This window comes from Parasteatoda tepidariorum, chromosome 5 (genome assembly GCF_982258835.1).
Source record: "Parasteatoda tepidariorum strain Cologne lab strain chromosome 5, Ptep-v5.0, whole genome shotgun sequence".
NCBI classification, from domain to species: domain Eukaryota; kingdom Metazoa; phylum Arthropoda; class Arachnida; order Araneae; family Theridiidae; genus Parasteatoda; species Parasteatoda tepidariorum.
In genome coordinates this window covers 51,797,828-51,821,519 of record NC_141759.1, presented here as the reverse complement: position 1 = coordinate 51,821,519, position 23,692 = coordinate 51,797,828, and the positions used below count along the sequence as shown (strand labels likewise).

Genomic DNA, 23,692 nt, shown 5'->3' with positions numbered 1-23,692 from the left:
CTTTAAACACTAATGTAAATACTCTTAAATAGGATCAGAATATGATTTTTTTTAATTTAAAATTTTCTTTTGTGAGACACTCATGCACAAAAAATATTTTTGTATAAGCTCTGCTTTAATGATTTAAAAAACATAAACAAAATACAAGTAATGATATTAATTTTAATATATGTACATCATTTTGATGCATGCATAGTAAGTATGTTAGAGTAGCAACAACAATATAAATAACATGTAAGAAGTAAACAACATGCAACAACATTAAAAATATGGTGATTCTACTGGAACCTACAATTTACTAAATAAAAATGGAATAAATGAATCATAAATCTATCCATCCCAATTCAAAGTTCAGAAGACAAGTTTTCTAAAAAAAATAAAAGTCAGAAGTTCCATTCAGAATAAAAATACTATTAAGAAAAGTAACATGAATTAATAAGATTGATTGACTAGGATGTACTCAAAACTGTGTTTAATATATATATCAGCTTTAAAATAAATAAAAACATAAACACATAAATAAAACACTAAATATTAAATAATATTATTCATTTTAATGCAGATATTTTATACATTTATTCCTCATCAAGTTGTGTCATAACATTACAAATCACACGAAATATGTAAACAAAGTGATCAACTATAAATCCTCAAATTGCAGCATTTAAAAGGAAATTTTCAATTAAAACGGCATCACAATTTAAAGTTTAGTACACTATCCTTCGAAAAATGTATGTAATATTCTAAATAAATTCAGAATATAAGTTAAAAACACTTTATTTTTAAACTTCGCTATGTTAAGTCTATGACAACCTCGCCACCCAGGCACCCGCAATTGATTGTTTGTTTACAATCAATGCCCGTGCCCCATTTCCCACTAGTTTCAGTTTGTGAAATTTAAAGTCTAGTTTTGCAATTTATTAAAACTAAGTGTTATACCTTACGTATTACAAAGTAAGTATTAGATTCGATTAAAATATTCTAGGCAATGTCGGACGTGTTTGTGTTCCTGAGATCTTGAGGGCCTCAATTTTGAGTTTAAATCCGTTGCCGAATTCATAGTTCGTAATGTCACAAAAAGTTTAATCGGTTCAGTTGTTTTGGAATCTAAATTTGGGTGCTTCAGAGAAATGGGAGTCAACTATACTCACTAAAAAATTTAAACCGATTTTGTTTTTGAATAGTTTAGAAAGTCGCTTGATTTTAATATATTGATGAAACTTATCAGTTGAAAAAGTTTGGTGTTCTGTATTATAAGTATGAAATTTTTCTTCAAACTATAAAGCTAATTTTTAAATCTAATATGGACACTTATATTTCTTTTAGAATATAATTACCAGTGTGACTCTCGCAACAATTTCACTTTCCAAAGGTGTGATGTAATGAAGTTCACTTCAAACATTTTAGTGGTAAATTTCATGCTTTGCTTCAATATATATCATATATATATATATGTATTTTTATCATAGTGAATCCTCGAATCATTTTGAATTTAGAATACTACTGTAAATTTAATGATTTGACTATAATATGTTAAAAAAAAAATCATTGTCAGCTAAGTTATTCATGCTCAATTAATAATTATATTATTCAAAATGTAACAGTTATTAAAAAATAACTTGCTTGAAGATTTATAGAATGTAGAATAACCATTTCTCCTATTTTTCATAAGAACATAAAAAATTGGCCGTATAATTAGACGTTATAAATTGGTGCTCCTCTTATTTTAGCTGATTTTTATGTTCTTACAGGAAACTGGAAATTTATTTAAAAGTGAGGTTTTCAAAAAGTAATCGAAGAAATAAAAATAATTTATGGGCAGTTAAAGCTCCAAAGTTCAGTGCCCAATCCTAGGGACATGTTATTTTACACACAGTTATCCCAATTTATTCAATTTAGTAACTATCAAAAAATGTTAAGTTATGTTTTTGAGTTATAGAAAGAAAAAAAAAACGTGTTATATTTTGCTTGAGAAAATGTGTTTTTTTAATTCTCCATAAAATTTAAATCTGTATTGTTTATTATTTTTATTTAGTCATTCAATATTGTTTACTTTTAGGCATACTAACATTTTTTAGTAATCTAATTCGCAATTTTATTAATCATTAGTAGATTAAATAATGAAAAATTATATTTTGTATCTAGCCATCATAACATTTTTGGATAAATAAGTTTTATAATCAGGGGTCTGTCTAGGTTTTTCTGAGAGGTACCTATTTTGTGAAAATTTAGACATAATTTGTGAAAAATTAAAAATTATATTAAAAAATCAACACAAAAATATGGTAAAAATATGAATTTATCGTGTCTTAAGGGATACAAAAATAAAATTTTAAGAAAAGTATTTTGTGAAACTACCGTTTTTCCTAAAGTTGATTTTGTGAAACTACCGTTCTTCCTAAAATTGAATTTGTGAAGGTACCGCTAAACGGTAGTAAATTCGGCCTGGACAGACCCCTGATAATGTACTATAATTTTTCAATTCGTATAATCATTTTTCATGATATATGTAAACAAAATTTTCAAGAACTAACATTATGGGGTCTTAACTTTTGATGGATCTTCTGACTTTATTGTTGCAATTATATTTTTTAGATTTTAAAATTTTTAGTTTATCATATCAGCTATTTGCTGCAGATACTAGTTTCTATAAAATTTTATTTTTAAAAGTGTTCTTGTTTTAATAAAAAAGATGAAGTATGTATTTAGTAACATTAAAGAATATTGAAATTTTTGACAACTTCAAGTTTTCATATAGGATTCTTTTACTTTACACATTGTAAAAATAACTTGCAATAAAAGGCACTGCAATTATAAATTTATGAGGTATCAGAAGGTATTTAAATTTTGCTATTAAATACTATAAAAAATTATATTTAGCTTTTTTGTTTGGTTGCATTATTTTTTTATTATTTTATTTCAATAGCATTTTTTTCCCTGTCACATAGTACTATACATAATTTTTAATATCTCTATGAAATGTTTTATTCAAACTTCAATCTCTATTACATTTCATTTTTAATAAACTAGGAAGAACTAGAACTTGTCAAGAGGCGCCAAAGCTAGCGGCCACAATAGTCCAGACCTTTGATGTTATCTGAAGATCCATGGACACGAAAACAACAACAGAACTAGAACTTAACTAGGTTATTATTATTTTACTCAGAATTAAACATATCATTTTTTTCAATGATGTATTTTTTTCATGGCATACTCAGAAATAACTGAAGTATTCTATTTGTTACATAGGCAAGCAAGGTATAAACAATTGATTTAAGCACATTATTTTTATCTTGTCCTATGTTTAAGACTTTTAATTTTTACTTTTTAAAGAAGAGTTTTTTTCGTAATGATTATCCTTTTTATTCATTTATTTTTGATAAAGCATACTTATTTTTTTTTTTTTTAAGAAATCTGAATTGGAGATGCTTAAATTTCTTTTGTTAAAAAAAAGTTTTTTAAAATATCCTTCTATTACTTAAGAATTTATAATGATTTTTATATTGAGAAATTTTAAAAATTTAGCCTATTATTTATTTTATTAAAGCATACTTTTTTTGTTACTTAGTTATTTTCTTAAAAAATTTTAATTCTATAAGTAAACAAGCTCTCCTATATTTTAATATTTGTTCGATTTAATGCTTCCTTTTAATAGAGTGAATATTTAATTCTATATTTTTCTTTTAATTTAGTAGTTTCATTCATTTTTACGATAAAATATTTTTGTTTATATAACAAGGCTTAATTTATTTTTAGAGAGAAGTATATGGAACACAGTAAAAGACGTCCAGCAACTTAATTCCATTCATTTCCCCACGGAAAGGCATTGCCACACGTTTCGGAAACAAGAATTGAGACCCTTGGCTAATCTTTTACAATTAAGTTTACTCTAGTTTGATTTTTCATAAGAAAATGAATTCAATTTTATGTCAAAAAATGTGAATTACTTCTTTTTTGTAAATAATGCTTTTATTTTACAAACCTACTTATAGCTAGCAATAAAATATTTTTTTTCTAAGATCATAAATTAAGTTTTATGTATTTTATTTTAAATTTGTATTCTTTGTAGCCTATAAATGCTTCCTAAGTCCCCCATTTTAATTTTAGCATTTCTTACCTTCAGTCACCATATTTTTTCCGAAATGAAATTAATTAATAAGAAATTTTGCATACTTTGTCCTATTTTATTTGAGTGATTCTATGTTTTCTTTAACCCTGTATTATATTTTTATTGACGAATGTAAGCTACTCAAAATATTCTCTCGAACCAACTTTCAAAATTTGTAATTCTGCAATATCATTTCATGATGTTGCTTATCATTAAATTTCCATTGTTCACTTTTGTTGGGATTAGCCTTTTCACCAGAAAATTTATTCTTGGAAGCATTGATAGCTCAATTTAAGATAAAAAAACTAATTTACTTTAATTTCATGATTTACTCCCAGTTTTAAAGCACCATTTCCAAAATCACATTAAATTTTGATTTAGGAAATATATTTTCAACTTATAAATTGCAATATTAAAAAGAAATAATCTTAACACGGTCTTAAAAAAGTTGTTATAAAGTAAGTTCAGATTTTTTTCTTTTTTTTTTTTAATAATTAAGCTACCCTGTAATGAAATAAGTGTCATATCAGATTGCTTTTAAATGTGATAATCTTGTTTTTTTAAAAATAAAAAAAAGGTTCTTTACAAGTGTATAGGGTGTTCAAAAAATAGGAATTCCTTACTCAAGGTGGATGGTTTCTGTAAAGGTAGACCATAAGAAATATTTAGGGACAATGACTGATAGACCACAAGATCTAATAGAGATTATTGGCGGACCTTGCTGAGACAACTTTGTCTGTCGTGAATTAGTCTTGTCTGAGTATTGAAATAATTTCTGGAGTTGTTTTTTTTTTTTTTGGAGTTATTGAAATAATTCTGCTTAAATATGTGCAGCAAGATTTATTTTCTCATTTAAAAATGAGCTGAAAATTTGTGATTTGTTTATTTTATTCAGCTTATTTAGTATGTTACCTAATGTATCTCTTATCTTTCATGAAATAAATGCTTAGAAAAACACTATTTGTTCTTTATTTTTTTTAAATTGTGTCATCAATTTTGCTGTCTAATTTTGTTTGTGTGTTCACATAATCAAATTGTAATTAATTTCTAATAAACTAATATTTTGAATACATCATATGGCAAGTTTTTTCTTTAGAAATGACTATAAACTATGCCTTTTGAACTACCATTTAATCTAAAATCTTTAACAGCCATAGAAAAGTTTCATACATCAAAGGAAAAAAAAAAAGAGCAAGAGATTCTAAATTGGAAAAATAATCTTCATAATCAGGGCAAAGGTGGTGTATTCATAATTCTGAAGATCATTTAAATTCAAACATTGACATGTATTTAAAGTTAAGTCTACAAAAGGTTCTATAATTGTCATTAAATAACCTTCTTAGGTAGTATTTTTTGGAGAAAAAAATTACTTATAAACTTTTCACATTTGATGTGTTTGACACAGCAAGTAACTCCATTTATTGGTAGCATTTAAATTAATTTTATGTAAATACTTTTTCATATATTATTAGTGGCCTATTCATAAACACACTCCCTTATTTTTTATGCACATTAATTGCCTTTTCAAAAGTGATATCTTGGCAAGAAACCAGACAGCGATGCAAAAATATACATTTATTTACTAAGCGTTTTTCGTCTTCAAGTATTTAAATGTGTATACAAAATAATCTGTTTGATCAAAATAGATTTTAAAACTAACAGTTTTAAATTTAGAAAACTGAATTTTAAATTGAAATCACAAAACAGCAGATTAAATTAGTCCAATTATAAATTCTTAAAGTCTATATGCATATACAGTGGGCCAAAAAACTACATTTTTGTAGTTAATTACTACTATTAGTGATTTCTTTCCTATTTTTAGAAGACAAACTTTGTTGGAAAATTTAATTCACATGTTGAAAATGGTTTTGAATAAGGAATTTAAAGAACTGAAATATTTATTCATGTTTACATGAGTGAATTTGTAATTCTAAACCATTTTTAACAAATTATTTTTTTAACCTTCAGCTTTATGTTTTTCTTAGCAGTAAATATTTTAAAAACACTAGAAAATCATAAATTATTTTGTTAGATGTTTAATGCTCTTTTATTTACTCTGAAAACTAAAGTGCATCAAAAATTACGGAGTATATATATTCATTCCCTTCTACTGAACTGACATCAATATTTCATAAGGGCACATTCATACTTGAAGGTGTGGTTGAAGTGACAAATTAGCTATTATTCATATTGGTTTGTTTAAATATTAGCACAGTATAATCCCGATATCTCAAAATTGAAGGGACACTAAAAATTTTGAGATAAGCTCATAACTAAAGAAGTTCCAAAAAGTAGAAAAATATTTTCTAAAATATTACTCTAAAAAGTCATGAAACAAAATAATAACTGCTAATAAATATGTATGTAATGAATGATAGTTACCTATAAGTCTAAACACAACAATGATAATTAGACAAAACTAATTGTGCATTAAATGAAAAAGATTTTTTATTTTTAAAAAAATTTGACATAATGAGGATTTGAGAAGAAACTTCAACATAGGAATTCAAATTAGCATTAGGTGGATGTATAAAGTCAAGGAGAAAAATATTTTTTTGACATAACAAGGTTTTCGACAAGTTGAGAGTATACTGTAATACACAATTCTCATTGCATTGATTGACGGGCCTAAAAATATTTGTACCAATCAGCAGATTTAGATAAAATGAAAAGCTTTCTGCAAGCAATTTATTGACTCTTGCAACCAGTGGTGTAGTTTTAATGTTTTTTTTGGGGGGAAGGGGGGTTATTTCCTATCTTCTTTTGACACACACATATATATATAAATGTCCATTATATTGAAATTAATAATGAAAACTTTTTTATATCAACATCTAACAGACCATGCATTAGTTTGTTAATCATGTGATGTGTAATTTTGGAGGGTGTTCCGTCACTTAAAACTGTGCCACTGCTTGCAACTAGTTTCAACCCATTAATCACTTTTTAATTTTGACGAAATTTCTCCAAAAAAATCACTGATTCTTTCAAAAGTGTTTTGACTTTTTTAAAACTATGTTAGTTTTAATACATACCATCACTTTTTTCTTTAAATTTAAGGAAATTAATTATTTTTGGAACATATAAAACTAGTTATTGACTTACCAAATTTTCCATGATTGTGGCCAATTTCTCTAAAATTCTTTGCAGAATAGAATATAAAAATTTTGACCATTTATTTATATCCATATTGTATAGTTTTTACTATACATTGTATATATATACAATGAATACTCAAAATGCATATAATTTTCATATTTTTGAGCCTACTCTAAAATTCAGTACACATATTGTTAGACTTAAGTTTATAAAAGTGAGTAATATTAAAGAAGACTGTGATGGTGACAAGTTTTCTGCAAACAGTGTATACAATATGCATATCTGCCAATCAGATTAAAAAAAATTAGTTGCGTTTGAACTTAGCTTCTACACTTACATTAAAAATACACTATTCAAAAGAATTAAAAGAGCAAGTATATAAAATTAATATTTCATGTGCTCCTTTAATTTTTGTGAACAGTGTATTTGTCATAAGTCGATGCAAACTATTTTTTTAGACCACTTTACTTTTTTTTTTAAAAAAAGTGGCGCATGACACTACAAATAAGTAGAAAAAAAAGGAGCAAGTATATTAATTTCAATGCTTGGAGACTACTACTATTAACTATTATACATGCACAGGAATTACAGGTTTTTTTTCCACATTACAGTAAAACCACTTAGGAAAAAAATAGATTTATGTCAACCCTAGTAGAAAAAATTAAAAAACTTTTTAAAAAAGAAATATCAAATATTTAAACAGTTAATAATTGCAGACTAAATGATAGAATTAATTTCTAACAATTCCTAAATAAGTGAAAACTAAAAAAAAAACAATTTGAAAATAATAATCTCATGAATTTTAAAAATTCTGGTAAAGGAATATAAGAAACTATAATATATGTCTAAAACTATATAAACATATAACTGTCAGAATATATTAAAATTTCATTATTACATTTAAATTAACAGAAAATAGTTATTTTAGACTTAAAGATATAATGAAAACATTTTAGATTATTGGAAATGTTTACAGATTCAATAACTATTTTTATATTAATGAACAGAACATATTTTCATACAATGCTGAAACATATAAAGAATTTTTCATTTAGAATTTTATCACTACTTATATGTGATATTATAGGTAATTTTCAACCAGTTCATCACCTGTAATACATCACTGAATACAGATAACCAGCAACATGTGAAAATAAATTTTTTTTTTAAGGCTACTGAAAATTCCATCAAGTTAACTTGTAATTTAGCTTTGTAAAATGAGTTACAAAGTTTTCATACCACGATAAATGAATTAAAAATATTTTTAGCAGATTCGAATACTTCAGCAGATTATGAGTTTTTGAAAAATTGTCAGTTACTTTAAAAGCATCTGAAGTAAGTGCTTAGTCAAAATATACCAGGTCTGACGAGATGCTCTCATTTATTTACTTTTTTTCAAGAAGTTAATACACATCTTTACAATATTTAAGAAAAATGAATTTAATTTTTTAAATAGATAAGAAAGTATAACCAAATCAAAAGTTTAATATAATTAATATCAGAACACATTAGTAATAGACAAGATATCAAAATAAAAATTTTAAATGAAAATAATCAATTATTGAAAATGAAATATAATACGTAACACTAAATTATATATTAAAATAACTCAGTAGCTTTTATCATCAAGTAAACTTTTTTTACATCAACTAAATTTCTGATAAATTGAAGGACATATTTAATTCTTAATTAGAAAATATTCTTAATTGTTGAATATTTTTCCTTCCATGCATACTTTAAGAGAAATGTCTCAGTTTAACAAAACAAAAATATATGATATAAATCAAATAGGTAGATTTTTTTTCATAAGAATTTTTTAAATCAACAATCCTACTCATAAGTCATGATCACTTTAAGAAGATAGAGATTTTATTTATTTACATTGCGAACAATTTTAAATACAATTACAAGACGTAATGTAATTTATATTTTTATCCAACTTCTTCTGGGCTAGATTATTCTTTCAGGATGATACCACTACAATTCATTTATCACAAAAAGAACTAGGACAATTTATTACAGGTTTCCAGCCAACAATAGTTTTTATAAGTACTTCTTAGTATAAAACAGGAACCACATAGATCACCTAGAATAACACAAAAATAAAACATATTAAGATATACATAATCCCATATATTTGATAAGCAGATTAAAACTACTACTAATCAATAAACACTATCTAAATTACTTTGATTTAAATTGTTCGATTTTAAATATAAATGGAATTTTTTACAAATAAGTAAGCTGGATAAAAAAAGAAGTCTTTTAAGGAATGAGAAAATAGATATCTAGGTTTTTTAATTGGGGTGAGGATTTTTTTAAAAATCATTCATATACTTCAATATCGCATTATTTATCTTCGAAGGGATAGCAGAGAACAATTTTAAACTATACCTATATCTGATAATGAATATCATAAAATATTTGATAGCAATTAGTGCAAAGCAACTCGTGAAACTAAAATATTAAATAGAAAGATCTAATGAATGTTATATTTTTTAAAAAAAGAAATCGAACTAAAATAGCGAAAAATATGTCATAAAGTTCCAAACACTAACTCAATAAAATGATCAACATGCATTTCAATGTTTCTATATTTATTACAGAATTCCATACCTTTTAATTACACCATAAAATCCGTGAATAGCTGCATAAAATCTGTGGCAAAACAAATAAAGAATATTAATTTTTTAAAAATATGAAAGAAGTTCATCGGATTTTATGGATTGGCGATCGAAATGGGCTGCAGGTGGCGTAGAGCAGAACTCTTTTCCTATGGCAACACTTCACATGCTTTCCCCATTAGCGTGTGGAAAGTCATAGAGGAAGGAAGTACGTTAGTTTCTCTCTTGATTTTCATATAGATTAAAATCTTTCAACTTGAAGCACTATATGAAACTGAAAACTGCATTAAACATAGTTCTAAAGAAAAGTATCACGGAAATTTTAAAAAATATTTTGATTAAATAAAAAGGAAAAATATTAAGAAAAGGGAAAATATCTTAATACATTCCTATACAACTGAAAAGAGGAGGAGAGGGAAGGGAGAAGGGCTAAAGGAAACCGGTCTCTCCCCAGATGGCGTATTCGAGTGTTGCGATCGCGATAAAATTCCACTACCGATTAAACTCGGAAGATTGCGCAATATTTGAGGCCCTCACATCTCAGGATTACAAACACACGTCGTCTACTGTCATTATTTTTAGTTATTTAATTCATCGGAAAAGTTAGTAAAAAAAATGAGATGAAATTTATAGTAGGAAAGAAGATCTTAAAGCTTCAATGTTTAGATATTTGTATTTTATCTTGATTTAATATAACCCTTGTATAATTTATAATATTGGTTTAAAAAATTACAATTGTAATATGCTCAATGTAGATGTGTTTTAATTTTTAATCATTTTAAAACCAAAACAAAAAATGAACTTTTTAAAACCAAACTAATATCAGTATGATTATGTTACATGTAATTCAATACCAATGTGTAATTTTTTGTTGTTTTAAAGAAGTAACTTTCCTATTTTTTTAGAAATTTATTTTTTATGTGTTTATTTATATAGATATGAATTTAACATTTATTGTTTATTTGGTTACTGTCATAAGCAGAGATGATTGTGGATGATTTCTGGATTTTTTGTTAATTGCGATCCAGAAGTTTCAAGAAATCATCGATTACATTAATGTTTAAAAATTCAATTATATTTTATTTAAAAATAATCGAACTGGAATTTATACGTTGCATAATTTTCATTTGTAAATATTTTTTCCTGTAAAATAATAAATTTGATTAGAGATAAACGTAAACTTATGCATAATTATTCATTTAAATTATGCTGCTTATAATTTAATGTTTTGAAAATATCAATGACTTAAAAGACATTGGTTTTATGAAGTGGTCATAAATGATTTTACTGGAGAAATTTTCAGGATTTTCGAGCTCAGAATCATCCCTGGATAAATAAAGTTACTTGTATCCCTAAAAATTTCATCTTCAATTTTTAGATCATGTATTTGCCTTTTCTCTTCTGACGTTTTTTAAAGACAGCTGTCATAATAAAAACACTTATAAAAAGAAAAGTTAACAAAATATAAAATAAAAAAAATCTTAGTTCTTAAAATATAACTTAAACATTGAAAATAACAGTTTATATTACCCAGGGCTGGATTAACCTATAGGCACACTAGGCACGTGCCTAGGGCCTACGAAATTCAGGGGCCTACGAAAAACTTGGGAGAAAAAAATTTTTTGACAAAAATAATTTAGCTTTAAAAACAACAAGTGTATTTTGCGCAAAATTATGAAGATACAAATGAAAATATAATATTTTACGGTAATAAATTATTTTGCAGCATCTTATGATCTAATATATTACAGGGTCCCCACGGTCCTCAAAAACTGCTTAATTTTTATTTTGGAAAATAAGGGCCCTTAATAGTACTTAAATATGGCATAAGGTTTTTAAAAGTCCTTAATTTTTCAGCATTACTATACCCTGTAACAAGATTGCAGTGACAAGGCGACATTGGTCCAAAACTTTACAAACTCAATTTACGCCAAGAGTATCATAAAACTGTGTGGTGTTTGATTGTATTTTTGGCAGTTATTGATATTGCTTTTATTCCGGTTTTAAAATGTTTCGATACATTTTAGACGCAATGTATATTTTAGACCAACCAGTGTATATTTTATTCCGATATATTTTGGACATATTTCGACATAATGATTTAATTATTTTTCTATCAATTTTATGGCAGTGATTGCTATCGATTTCCACAAAGTTTAAAATCCAATGTTTTAAATGTGATCTTATTTATTATAACAACCGAAACACTTATTTGAACTTCTCTTTTTTAAAGAGTCCTATTTGTGTGAATTCGTCATCGATCTATATTTCGGGTTTTACTGCCACAGGTTTTAAGATTTTTAATTTATGTACAAATTTTAATTAATAATCGTTTCATTCATTTACGAATTTTAATTATGTAATGTATTTACAAAATGCGAGAATATCGCCTATAATATTAGAATTAAAAAAATACTACATTTATAATTAAAAAAACTTTTAAACATTTGTGCTCTATACTTTCTTCTGTTACTTTAAATAAGTAATTGTTATAATTAAAAGTATCTTGTAGAAAAATACTAGTAGTGGGGAAGTTCCTCACAGAAAGCTAGTTGATCGAAAAAAATTTTCAAGTCGATTTTTTATAACAAAAAGTTGTTCTATTATTAACTAGGATTCGTCCGTGCATCAAGAGTTGGGCATTTTAGAGAGACAATAAAGGATATGTGTTGGGAGCTACAGGCAAAGGCCATAGAAATGTGTTGATACCTATAAAAAATTGTTTTAGACCCTTTTATTTATGTTTCACAGAGAACTAATTAGCATATTGGTTTGAAAATTATAAATCTTGTCAAATAATCAAAATCAGCAAATAATTGTAAATCTTCTTATTCTATAAAAGTTTCCATACAAATATTTAGTGCAATGACCTAAAAAATTTTCTTTTAAGCTTCATGAAAAAAAAGTGGAATGAATTAATTTGCTTAGATACAAGGAGTGATCAAATGAAAAGGTACAAAACGACGTAAAAACGTAACAGTTAAATATTTGCATATTCCGCGATGGGAGAACATAGCGAGACATCTCGGGGATGCGATTGGAGTCTGACTGGGATCGGAGCATGTGCGGGAGATCGCATGCGCAGGAGAGAGCACAGGCTCTTATCAAATGCGGCGTTCAAATGATGCGACAGTCCGTATGAGGAACAGAAACTCGAGCACAGAAATAAACATTAACTCCTTTGTGTACTGTGAGACACTCTGACGCCTACGCAGGTTCATCAAGAACAAAAGACTGGGGCTGCTCCATGATAACGCACGTCCACACGTCTCCAGAGTCACACACATGGAACTGGCCAAGTTCAAGTGGGAGACGTTGGACCATCCGCCCTACAGTCCGTGCACGTCGCCCTGCGATTTCCATGTGTTTGGTTCACTGGAGAAACATATGAAAGGAAAGCGCTTCAACTCGTACGACGTACTCAAGGACGCTGTGAGGACTGGGTCTCGTCACGGTCACAGGAATTATGGGAACAAGGAATCCCTCGGTTTGTTCATCAGTGGGATCGTTGTGCCCAGGCCTATGGTGTGTATTTTGAATAAAATCTACATTTGTACCCACCGTGTTGTTTCGTACCTTTTTATTTGATCACCCCTTGTATTAGTATGGTCTGTTTTTACTTAAAATAGGACCTAATTTAAGTTAAGTTAACATAGTTAGAAAACTACTCTCATGCATAACTCTAATTCTTAGTATTAATTCATTTAATATATATACCATTTAATATATTCATTTAATATAAATAAAACATTTTATTAATAGCATTTATCAAAAACATTTTATTAAAAACTAGTAATAATTTTTTCCCAAATTTCTTTATTTACTCTATTTCTTAAATATACGAAAAAAATTGTAAATCCTAATTTTACAATTCAATTTCAATTAAATCATTAAAAATGGAATATATATATTCGTTTTATGGATGGCGTTAACCCTTAACAATCTGAAAAATATTTTTAAAAAAAACTCTATCCTGGTTTGCCAAAAATTGTCGGCAAAATAATCGGTATCATAAACGGCTGTGCCTAATTCCTACGAAAGGTATAATCCGGCTCTGATATTACCAGTTAATCTGTTTATCCATACAGGAAATAAGTTGCAGTAAAAGAATTAAATCTATTGGAAACATTCCAATAAAATGTTGCACTTTAAAATAAAAACAGGCGAACAAAAGAAGCAGAGCAAAAATATTCCTAATATTTAAAACAAAAAGTATTAACTAGAAATAATCAAATTGACTTGCCCAAATTTTTTTTAAAAAATGAGCTGTACAAAACTGACGGTTCATTATCAAGTGATCTACAATTTTCAATTCTTATAATTTCACTTTTCCTTTTGTCTTTCAGAACCTAAGTTTGCAAGTTTACGAACTTAACAAATATATGCAAAAATTATTTTTAATAATGTGTTGAAAAAAATATGATCTTAGATTATTTTTTATTAAATGAATTGAAATTCAGAAGAAAAAAAAGCCACAATTGTCAAAAGGACTGAATAGTGGCTGAATATTCGTTACATCCCTAGATAAAACATTTTGCAACAATTCAGTTTTAATACTCTTTATTTTTGTGCTATTATATATTGTAAAATGAGTAGCTTAAGAATAAGTGTAGAAAAATTTAAAATTGATTCTTATAACGATATTTATTAAATATTTGCAATGAAATGTTTCTGATCAGCATTTATAAATGCAAACGGGGTCTCTACGCTACCTGAAAAAGTCAAGAATTTCTGAAATTGCTCAAAAAGTCAGGGAATTTAACAGTTTTGTATCAAAATCTTAAAAAGTGAGTGAGTTTGATTTGGTGATCGCCAAGCATGTGATCTTCGCTTCATGTAGCTGTAGCATGCCTTGGTATTAAAACTTAGAAAACTTTCATCTGGAAAGGAGTTTTTGGTTGCTAGAATCCAGAACAGATAGAAGGAAGTACAGTACAGAACCCGTTATCCGGAAAACCGAAAAACAGGAACGAAATTCGATAAATTTTCTACCTTTTTTTTTTTCCCTTATAAGATTTTAGGATTTTTTATTCTTTTTTGAAAGATGTTTACCTTACCATCATTTTGGAAATAATCAGTAGTCTATTACTTCATTGTTTTTTCTTCTGTTTAAGATTATTTTGAAATATTTATTTTTTTTTTTAGTTGGGTTTAACAATAGAAAAAACTGCTTTTTGTAGCAATTCAGAAAACCGGAAAACTCATTTATCCGGAATAATGATGGTCTCGATCGTTTCGGATAATCGGTTCCCTTCTGTACTTCAGATTTTCTGTTTTTATTTTTGATTAAGAAGTTTTATCAGGATAAATAATAATTTAAATCTCTTATAAATTAATGTTTTTTATTGCTGTTTATTTGCTTAATCTTCTATCACCTAGGCTTGATAAATAAGTTTAACTTGTCAGGAATTTAATGTTTAATTACACTTAATGAAACTTGTCACTTGTTAAGGATACTAAGGAACAATTAAGATTGCTGTTCCACATGGAAATTATAAAGGGATACTATAATATCCTATGGTCAATCAAGGTTTTATTTTTCAGGCCTATTTTTGCAAAAAAATTTTAATTATTTTTCTGCAAATTTCTTTATTAAGGAATAGCATTCAATTTTTGCATTCACTATTTCCTTATTCTTCGTACATTTATATAAATCCACTTATTTTTCAAATTCATTCCTATGTATTTCATATGTTATGATCTGAAAATTTCAAACTTGAGATAAATTATGATTGGAATCGTACATGAACATTGTTTTCAAAATGTTCAATTCATGTACGATTCCAATCATAATTTTAATTTTTTTATGACAGTTTATCCTCAATTATTTATCATTTTTCGTCTCCTTTAGGTTTTTTTTATTACAATATTTTTAATAATTTATTGTAATGTTTGATTTTGAATTATGACATTTTGACGCATTTGATTTGTAGCAAATCCAGCGTAATTTCAATTACTTTGATGATAGTTTTTTTTGGTATTTTTCATATTGTTTTTTAAATCTATGTTATTTTTTCGCCTTTTCTGTGTATTTCTTTTCTTATTTTTCTTTTTAAATTCCTTTATTATTTTAATATTTAGTTACGATAATACTCTAATTTGACTAATTTCCATTTATGATTTTGATTGTAACAAGCATGATGTGTTTTTATTAAAACTTTTTAAAAAAATTTCCAACTTTTTTTTTTTTTTTTTTTTAGTTTTTTTACTAAGTACATTTTTTAACTTTTTTCAAGTGTTAATTTTTTATTTAGATTCTATATTTTTCTTTATTTTATATTATGCATTTTTAGAACATTTTGCTCATATCGATTTATTTTTATGTCTTTCCAAGAAAGCTATAATCTCTAAACATTTAATAAGATAAAAATTATCGTTAGTATTTTATATATGAGAAAATTTGATATTTTTTCATTTGGTTTTGTTCAAATTAAAACTATGTATATAAGTAATAAAAATTAAATTTTTAAAAAAATGAACTTGATTTTTTTTCTTTTCCCTTCTTAAAAATGATCTGGTATAAACCACATTGTTTTAATCCTGGATTGAAGTATGAGACAGAGAACAGAAAAAAATATATATGTTTTTCTATAGCAATATGATTGCTCTCCACTAAGCTCATTTTTCGTTACGTTGATACATTTAAATGGCAGAAATGCATCATACAATATGAAATTCTTTGATTATAATTGTTTTTGTGCAAGGGATTCGTTTTTGTACTATGTTTCTTAATTCTTTAAATTTGTTATGTTGGATTTAATATACTCAATACTTAACTATGTGTTATTTAATTATCATTCCTTTAAATTATAGATTAAATTTAAATATAATTAAATTTAGCCAGTCATATTAAGAAATTTATTTGGTGTATAAATATTAATTAGTTGTTTCATTGTTGTTAGTTTTGTTTTAATATTATAAATTGTGCTTTTTAAATTTTCAGAAAGGAATTGTATTGAAATATAAAAGCTATGGAAGCCCCTGCAGCTAAAGGACCGATTCGTCGAATCACAAAAAATGATCTTTTAATTTTAGCATGCAACAAACGTAATGATCTACTGTTACATGAGTTGAACAAGACAAATTTTGGGTTTCAAAGATTTCTTCAAAATCAAGAATATCTGAAACAAGATGGTAAAATCGATTGTGATATTATGGCAACTCTCGTTCAAATAATCTATAATGTTTGCACTGTGAGTTTAAATAGACTGGAAGGTAGTCTTGTGAAATTTCTTGAAATGTTGAAGGATTGCAAGAAGTTTATTTTTGTTGATGTCCATGTCACAATAAATACACTTTTAATAGAAAGGCATTCAACCAATTTAGTTACACTTACCACAAACTATTTGATTATTTTGCAAAAATTACTAAGGCATTGTGAGTGTAGAGAAATTATAGATGATGTTTTTCCGGCTCTACAGAACTACTTTAACACAATGCGGCTTCGAAAGTTGCAAAACTTGGCAGACATCAAAGCTCAGTTTGATATATTAAAACACAAAATCGAAAAATTTGATGACCCTAAGCTTGCATTGGAGGATTTAGATGAATTGGGTACATTTCGAGAGCTCTCAATTGTACCCAGAGAAAATGATATAATAAATTGTGAAACTCCAGATTTACCACAAAACATTATTGATGGCCCTTACTCAAGTGTTAACCACTATTTAGCAGTTCACTTTCGTCTTACAAGAGAGGATATGCTTCGATCATTTCGTGAATGCGTTGCGCATTGTTTGAATTCGGATGAAACAGCACTCATTAGATCAGAGACCGAAAAATATGATAAAGTTCTTGTGGTACGTCCAGCAAAATATAAACCTGAAGGTATATGCTGTACAATCGAAGTTTATTCGTCTAAAGCGGTCAATTGGAAAGACTCTCTTCTCTCACTACCTGGAAGTATGGTCTGTCTAACTCCAGACAAGTTTAATAAAGTGATATTTGCATCTGTCCTCCAAGAGTCGAAAGCTCCCCGCGTAAAAAGTGAAAAATGTACTGTAAAACTCATCTTAGAAGATGACCGTTATGAAGATTCATTGTATGCAGATGTTCAATATCTAATGGTGGTTCCAAATGCGTATTTTGAATGCTATAAGCATGTATTGTCCGCAATAAAAAGCTTTAGTCCGAGCAGTTTTCCTTTGTCTGATTATCTTGTCTCTCTAGAAAGTAGTGAAGCTTCACCCGAATACTTGAGAGATCCTGATAGCTTATTAGGGCGAAAGTATTCCCTTTGTGAAAATTGTGAGTATTCTTCTGAAGGCTGTGAAATTCCCGACAAGAATGAAGATTTGTGCAAAAAATTTGATCCGTTGCATTATGATGAATGGCCATCAGCAGAAAGTTTAAAATTAGATGAACACCAGTATGAAGCTTATAAATTAGCCTTGACTAATAAAGTAGCAATAATACAAGGCCCACCGGGCACAGGAAAAACATTCATGGGAAAGAAGATGGTAAAAGCTCTTTTAAAAAACACTAATCTTACTCCTATTATCATTTGCTGTATGACAAACCATGCTCTTGATCAGTTTCTTGAAGGTCTTTTAGAAGAAAATGTTGAAAATATTGTTAGACTAGGTAGTCAAAGCAAAAGTACAATTATGAAACCATACACTATGGATAACATAGTTTTGACTCATAAGCTTTATATGGAACAAGACAATTCTAATCGTATAACAGATCAGATAGCAAAATCCATTATAGAGAGGATGCAGAAATTTGTGCCTCATATTTTAAATCGCGATGTTAGACATGGCGGTGAATATGATCCAGCACTTTTTGCCTTAAAAGACATATGTCGGGATTTGAATAATGATATAGAGTTGCTTGATTTCTGTAAAAACAAATATTTAGAAAGTTCTGCACTACAGGCTATCATTGATAGTAACAAAAAAGAAGAATTATTGTCAAAGTCTTCTTCACGTTGCAGTGAATTGACAGAAAATATTATGGAGTGGTTAGGATGTTCACGTAAATCAAAACTTTATGAAGAATGTGAAAAACGTTTCAATAAAATGAATGAGAAAAGCTTGAATATTAAACTAATGCATGAAAATATCTGGTCCTTGCACCTAACCAACAGATTTGAACTTTTTTATTTGTGGCGAAAAAATTGTATGGAAATTTTAAAAAAAAACATTGTTGTGGAAAAAGAAGAGTATAGAAAATTAAAACAGTCATATTCTGGTAAAGGTTTTGACAGCTCTCTCAAAATTGAAGTATTGAAAACTGCTCATATTGTTGGTGTAACAACTACTGGTGCTGCAAAATTTCGTGAATTGCTGTACTATGCCCAACCCTCTATTTTAGTTGTAGAGGAAGCAGCTGAAGTGCTTGAATCTCATACAATAGCCGCTCTATTACCGAGCATTAAACACTTTATCCTAATTGGTGACCATAAACAATTAAGGCCACTGCCATCAGATCATGAACTAAGCGAAGTGTATAATTTAAAAATATCCATGTTCGAAAGACTTTTTACGAACAATGTTCCTAATACAACTCTAGTGTCGCAGCATCGTATGAAACCATGTATTGCTGATCTGTTAGTTAATGATCATTTATACGAAATGTTGAAAAGTGATGAAAGTGTTTATAAATATAAAGAAATTAATGGTGTGAAATCTAGTGTCTTCTTTTTTGATCATGCTAAGAGAGAATCGGAAAGATCCTCTAGCACAAGTTTTTCTAATAAATTTGAAGCTGAAATTGCTGTAGCATTGGCAAAGTATTTCCATGTCCAGTCGTATTCTCTAGATCGAATAACCATTCTTGCCACTTATGCTGCTCAAGTAAACCTTATTCGAGATTCCCTTTTTAAAGCCAACTTAGAAGTTAAAATAACTACTGTTGACAATTATCAAGGTGAGGAAAATGATATTGTGATAGTGTCATTTGTTAGAAATAACAGAAATGGTGTTATTGGGTTTCTGAAAGAAAACAATAGAGTATGTGTTGCTCTATCTAGAGCAAGGAAGGGCATGTTCTGTCTTGGCAACTTTAAAATGTATGCTGAGAAAAGCCCTCTTTGGAGCACAATTTTACCCAAATTAGAAGAGCAAGGAATGATTGGGGATAAAATTCCTCTACAATGTAATCGGCATGGAACTGAAACCTCTGTTGAAACTGAAGTTGAGATTTCTGAATTTATGCATCGAGGCTGCCAGCAACAATGCAACTTCAAACTCCCTTGTGGACATAATTGCATAAACGGATGTCATAATTTTGATGCTGATCACAAGCTTTATAAATGTCGTTTGCCTTGTGAAAAATTCATTGATGTAGATCGAAAATGCCCCCAATTATGCTTCCAGCCTTGTAAGAGTGTAAAAAAGAATGCAATAACTCTTCCTTGTGGGCACAAATCCAGAACAGTTAATATTATAGGTTTTACTTGCCTTGAAGAGGTGCAAAAATTATTACCATGCAATCATCTAGTCACATTAGCTTGCGGCGTTGACATTACTCAGTATAACTGTCCTTCTTTGGAGACAGTTATACTTCCATGTGGTCATACGAGTAAAGTTCCTTGTTTCAAAAAAGATAAAATAAGTGAAATTATCTGTCAAAAGAAGCGTCCTTTAATTTCACCTTGTGGCCACACGGTGGATGTAGCGTGTAATTTAGATTTAGATGGAAGTGATCTTCTATCTAATTGCAATCGACTGTGTGGCATAATGCTCAATTGTGAGCATCTTTGTGAAGGTTATTGCTGGTTTTGTTTAGATATTGGAATTCATGCACTTTGCACTGCAAAATGTGATCAGAAACTACCATGTGGTCACCTTTGTAAAGGCTACTGTAACAGTCCTTGCCCACCCTGTAAAGAACAGTGTGGATTGGTGTGCCCTCATGCTAATTCAAATAATAGCAGATGCATCAATAGCTGCTACAGACCATGCATTGAATGTAAATTGCCATGTCAATTACGCTGTGACCATGTTAAATGCCCGAAACTTTGCTATCAAAAATGTACTGTAGAACCCTGTACTATAAATTGCTCTCAAATCTTACCATGTGGGCATGAATGCATTGGGTTGTGTGGTGACCCCTGTCCATATTTATGTCGTGTGTGTAATGAAAGTGACATTGAAAATGGTAATCCAAAAGTTGACCGCTACATCATGTTGCTGGATTGTGACCATGTTATTGAAATGAAAGAGTTAACCAAACATATAGAGCAATGTTTAGAGTGTTTTGAATGGCCTAATTGTCCATTATGTTCAAAGTCGATATATCAAAGCCTGCGCTTTAAGAATCATTTGATGAATGCTAAGAATTGTCTCCTGCAAAGCTGTGATACTAGAACAATGGTTAGTGAAATTAGGTTCCTTCTACACACAACTTACGATGCCGATTATATTATACCAGCTGTCTTCAGTGACATTAACAGAGGAATCGAGCGCATTCTTGAAAATGAGCAAACTCCTGATGTATTGGTTGTTTTAAAAATGGCTGTTGTTAATTTAAGAAGTTTAGTTAAAATTCATGAAATGATTGAAAACTGGGGTAAGGCTAACTTTAACTGCCATGTATTAAATCGTTTTAAAACCTTATTGTTATGGCTCTCAAATCATTTGAGGTATGCCAGTTACCAGCAAATTATGGAATCAGAAAAAGCAATTGAAGTGCTGGAGAATCTTGTTAAAAAACAAGTAGAGCTGTTCTAAGAATGTTTGAGGTGTCTTAAATCTTTAATAATATAATCAAGTTATTTATGAATAATCTAGATTTTTTTTTGGTTTGGTGAAAATCATTGTAATACTGGAAAGGTGTGACTTAGTACAACTTAATTTATTTATGTTATGTTTTAATATTTCAAAATATTGTTATGTTTTTCAAGTTGATTAAAATTAGGAAGTTAACCTGAATAATAAAATAAGTTCAAAGGAAGAGCTTCAGAATTTTTTTAAAAATTATTCAAATGTTTAAGTGAACTGTTAGGAGTTTTTAATTTATGAGAAATGTATTAATTTTTGAAAATAGATGGCATCACTAATAATTTTAGTGCCATATGAAAAATCATTTAACTTCCCTATATTTTCAAATTTGAAATAAAATGGTATAAAATTTGAAATAACAGACAATTTAAATCATACTTTGCATTTGAACTGTATTTAAATTTATTATCAGTACATTTATGTCAGATGCCAGGGTTTAATCCAGGTTGAAATCGAGTTCATTTTAAAAGATCATACTCTAGGAGGAGAAACGAGGGATACTTGCTCTAGGGCCTAGTCTTAAATCCATACAAAAGTTTTTTTTCTTACTTACTTAATGAAAACTGAAGCTTGCATAACCAAAACTTACATGATAAAAATGTAGCTGACATGAAAACTGAACCTTACATACCTTTGAAAACTGCGCTTATGAATAAAGGCTTCTTAAAATTTCTACACAATAAGAAAATAAGATTTCTGTTTTGTAAAATGCCCGCATTAAACTTAGCCCCATGCCCTGTGTTCGCTTTTACCTTACTATTTGAAGAACCCTTCACCAAATTCAAATTCTTAAAAAGAGTCCTTTAATAAAATTCAAATTGTAAATACTACGATTCTAGATTAAATTGTAAAATCTTCTTTTCAATGCTTTCCCACCTGTAGTATTTTATCAATTTATTGTTTATACATACTTGTTTTCAAATAATATTGATGTTCAAAAATATATATAGTGACTGCTAAAATTGAATTTCTTTTATAAAGTAAGTTCAGCAAAAATATTTTTATTTTATTATTATTATTATTTCCCAGAAAAACCGGCCGTAAAGAGATAAAACCTGGATTTTCCCCTGAATGCAAATATTTCGAGTAATTGTGTGTTTTATATGTTTTTTCACCATTTTATTTAGATAATTATGTAATTTAAATCAATAATTATGTAATTGAAATCAATTATTAATAACTTGATTGTCTAAATTCACAGTGTAGTATACAAAGTACAAAGTTTTAATGACCAGTTTTAAAATATATTTTTAGAGTAAAACGGACTATTTTCATTAAAGTTTGGAAGTTTATAGAAGTAAAAAAGAATGTAATGAATTTGCTCAAGAAGCTTGTGGTAAATTTTTCTTCAACCAAAAATTTTATTTGTTATTCTGATTTCGGCATTCTTCTAATCACTTTTTTTTTCCTTGTAATATGTTCTCTTTTATAGATATGTTTAGTTAATTAAAATTTTCAAAAACTGGTTTATGTGACGAAGAACTTGAAAGGTGGTTTCAGAGATCCCACTTAGTTAATAAATGAACTTGTAATCCTTCATTTTCACTAACCAACTTCAATATTCAATGCTCAATGTCTGATGACATTTTATTTTTTCTTGCTTAAATATAAAATGGTGATCCTAAATCTAAGTACTTTATAATTTAAATTTTTACAATGATTCTAAAATTGATCTTATATGTGGTCTTAATGGTAACCCTGTGTGCCTAAATTATGTTTCCTGAAATGTTCTAATCAATATCTCAATTTTAATATTTAATACTCATTCAATTTATGAAGAAAAGAGTTTAAATCTGATTATTTTCAATTTTTATAGAAAACATTTTTTACTCGATGTATACACAATATTGTATTAAATCTATTAAATTATTTTTGAAATATAATTACATCTTTTTAAAGTTTTGACAACAGATGTAATATTTTTCAATGGACTACTATTTGTTATTTTTAATAAATATTTATTTAATCATATATTGTAGCCTTAATTTAGCATCAAAGTTTATTTTATACCATTCGTAATTTTCTTCTGAAAATAAAATAAAAAATTGTGTGACCTACTCCCTTTGCTCACTAACCCCTGATCACATAATCATTTTTTGTTTCTTGACGATAAACAAATTGTTTTTTCAAAATTA

General features: G+C 27.9%; 1 protein-coding gene and 1 long non-coding RNA gene across 13 annotated transcripts; one reads left to right on the top strand and one right to left on the bottom strand.

The window, feature by feature from the left end:
* The first annotated feature begins 904 nt into the window (after nt 1-904).
* On the top strand, nt 905-23,528 carry LOC107454284 (NFX1-type zinc finger-containing protein 1). Of its 12 annotated transcripts, XR_015433711.1 has the most exons (4): nt 936-954; nt 1,327-1,409; nt 3,031-3,146; nt 3,757-5,183. XR_015433711.1 is itself a non-coding variant. In XM_087163915.1 (2 exons), the coding sequence occupies exon 2, from the start codon at nt 16,803-16,805 to the stop codon at nt 21,504-21,506; it is 4,704 nt and encodes a 1,567-aa protein (XP_087020041.1). In that variant the 5' UTR covers nt 905-954; nt 16,775-16,802; the 3' UTR covers nt 21,507-23,528. The 12 variants fall into 12 exon arrangements, 8 of the variants coding, with proteins under 8 accessions (XP_087020041.1, XP_087020042.1, XP_015926915.2 ...); XR_015433714.1 differs by lacking the exon at nt 1,327-1,409 and having other exon boundaries at nt 933-954; XR_015433712.1 differs by lacking the exons at nt 936-954; nt 1,327-1,409 and adding an exon at nt 1,535-1,773.
* Nucleotides 6,532-9,962, bottom strand: LOC147809337 (uncharacterized). The gene is made up of 2 exons (XR_015433715.1): nt 9,824-9,962; nt 6,532-9,293 (listed from the first exon to the last, which is right to left on the bottom strand). It is a non-coding gene; the product is annotated as an uncharacterized LOC147809337 (long non-coding RNA).
* Nucleotides 23,529-23,692: the final 164 nt, after the last annotated feature.

Excerpts from the sequence above, each read along its gene's own strand:
- LOC107454284 (XM_087163915.1), top strand. The coding sequence starts at position 16,803 with ATGGAAGCCCCTGCAGCTAAAGGACCGATTCGTCGAATCACAAAAAAT.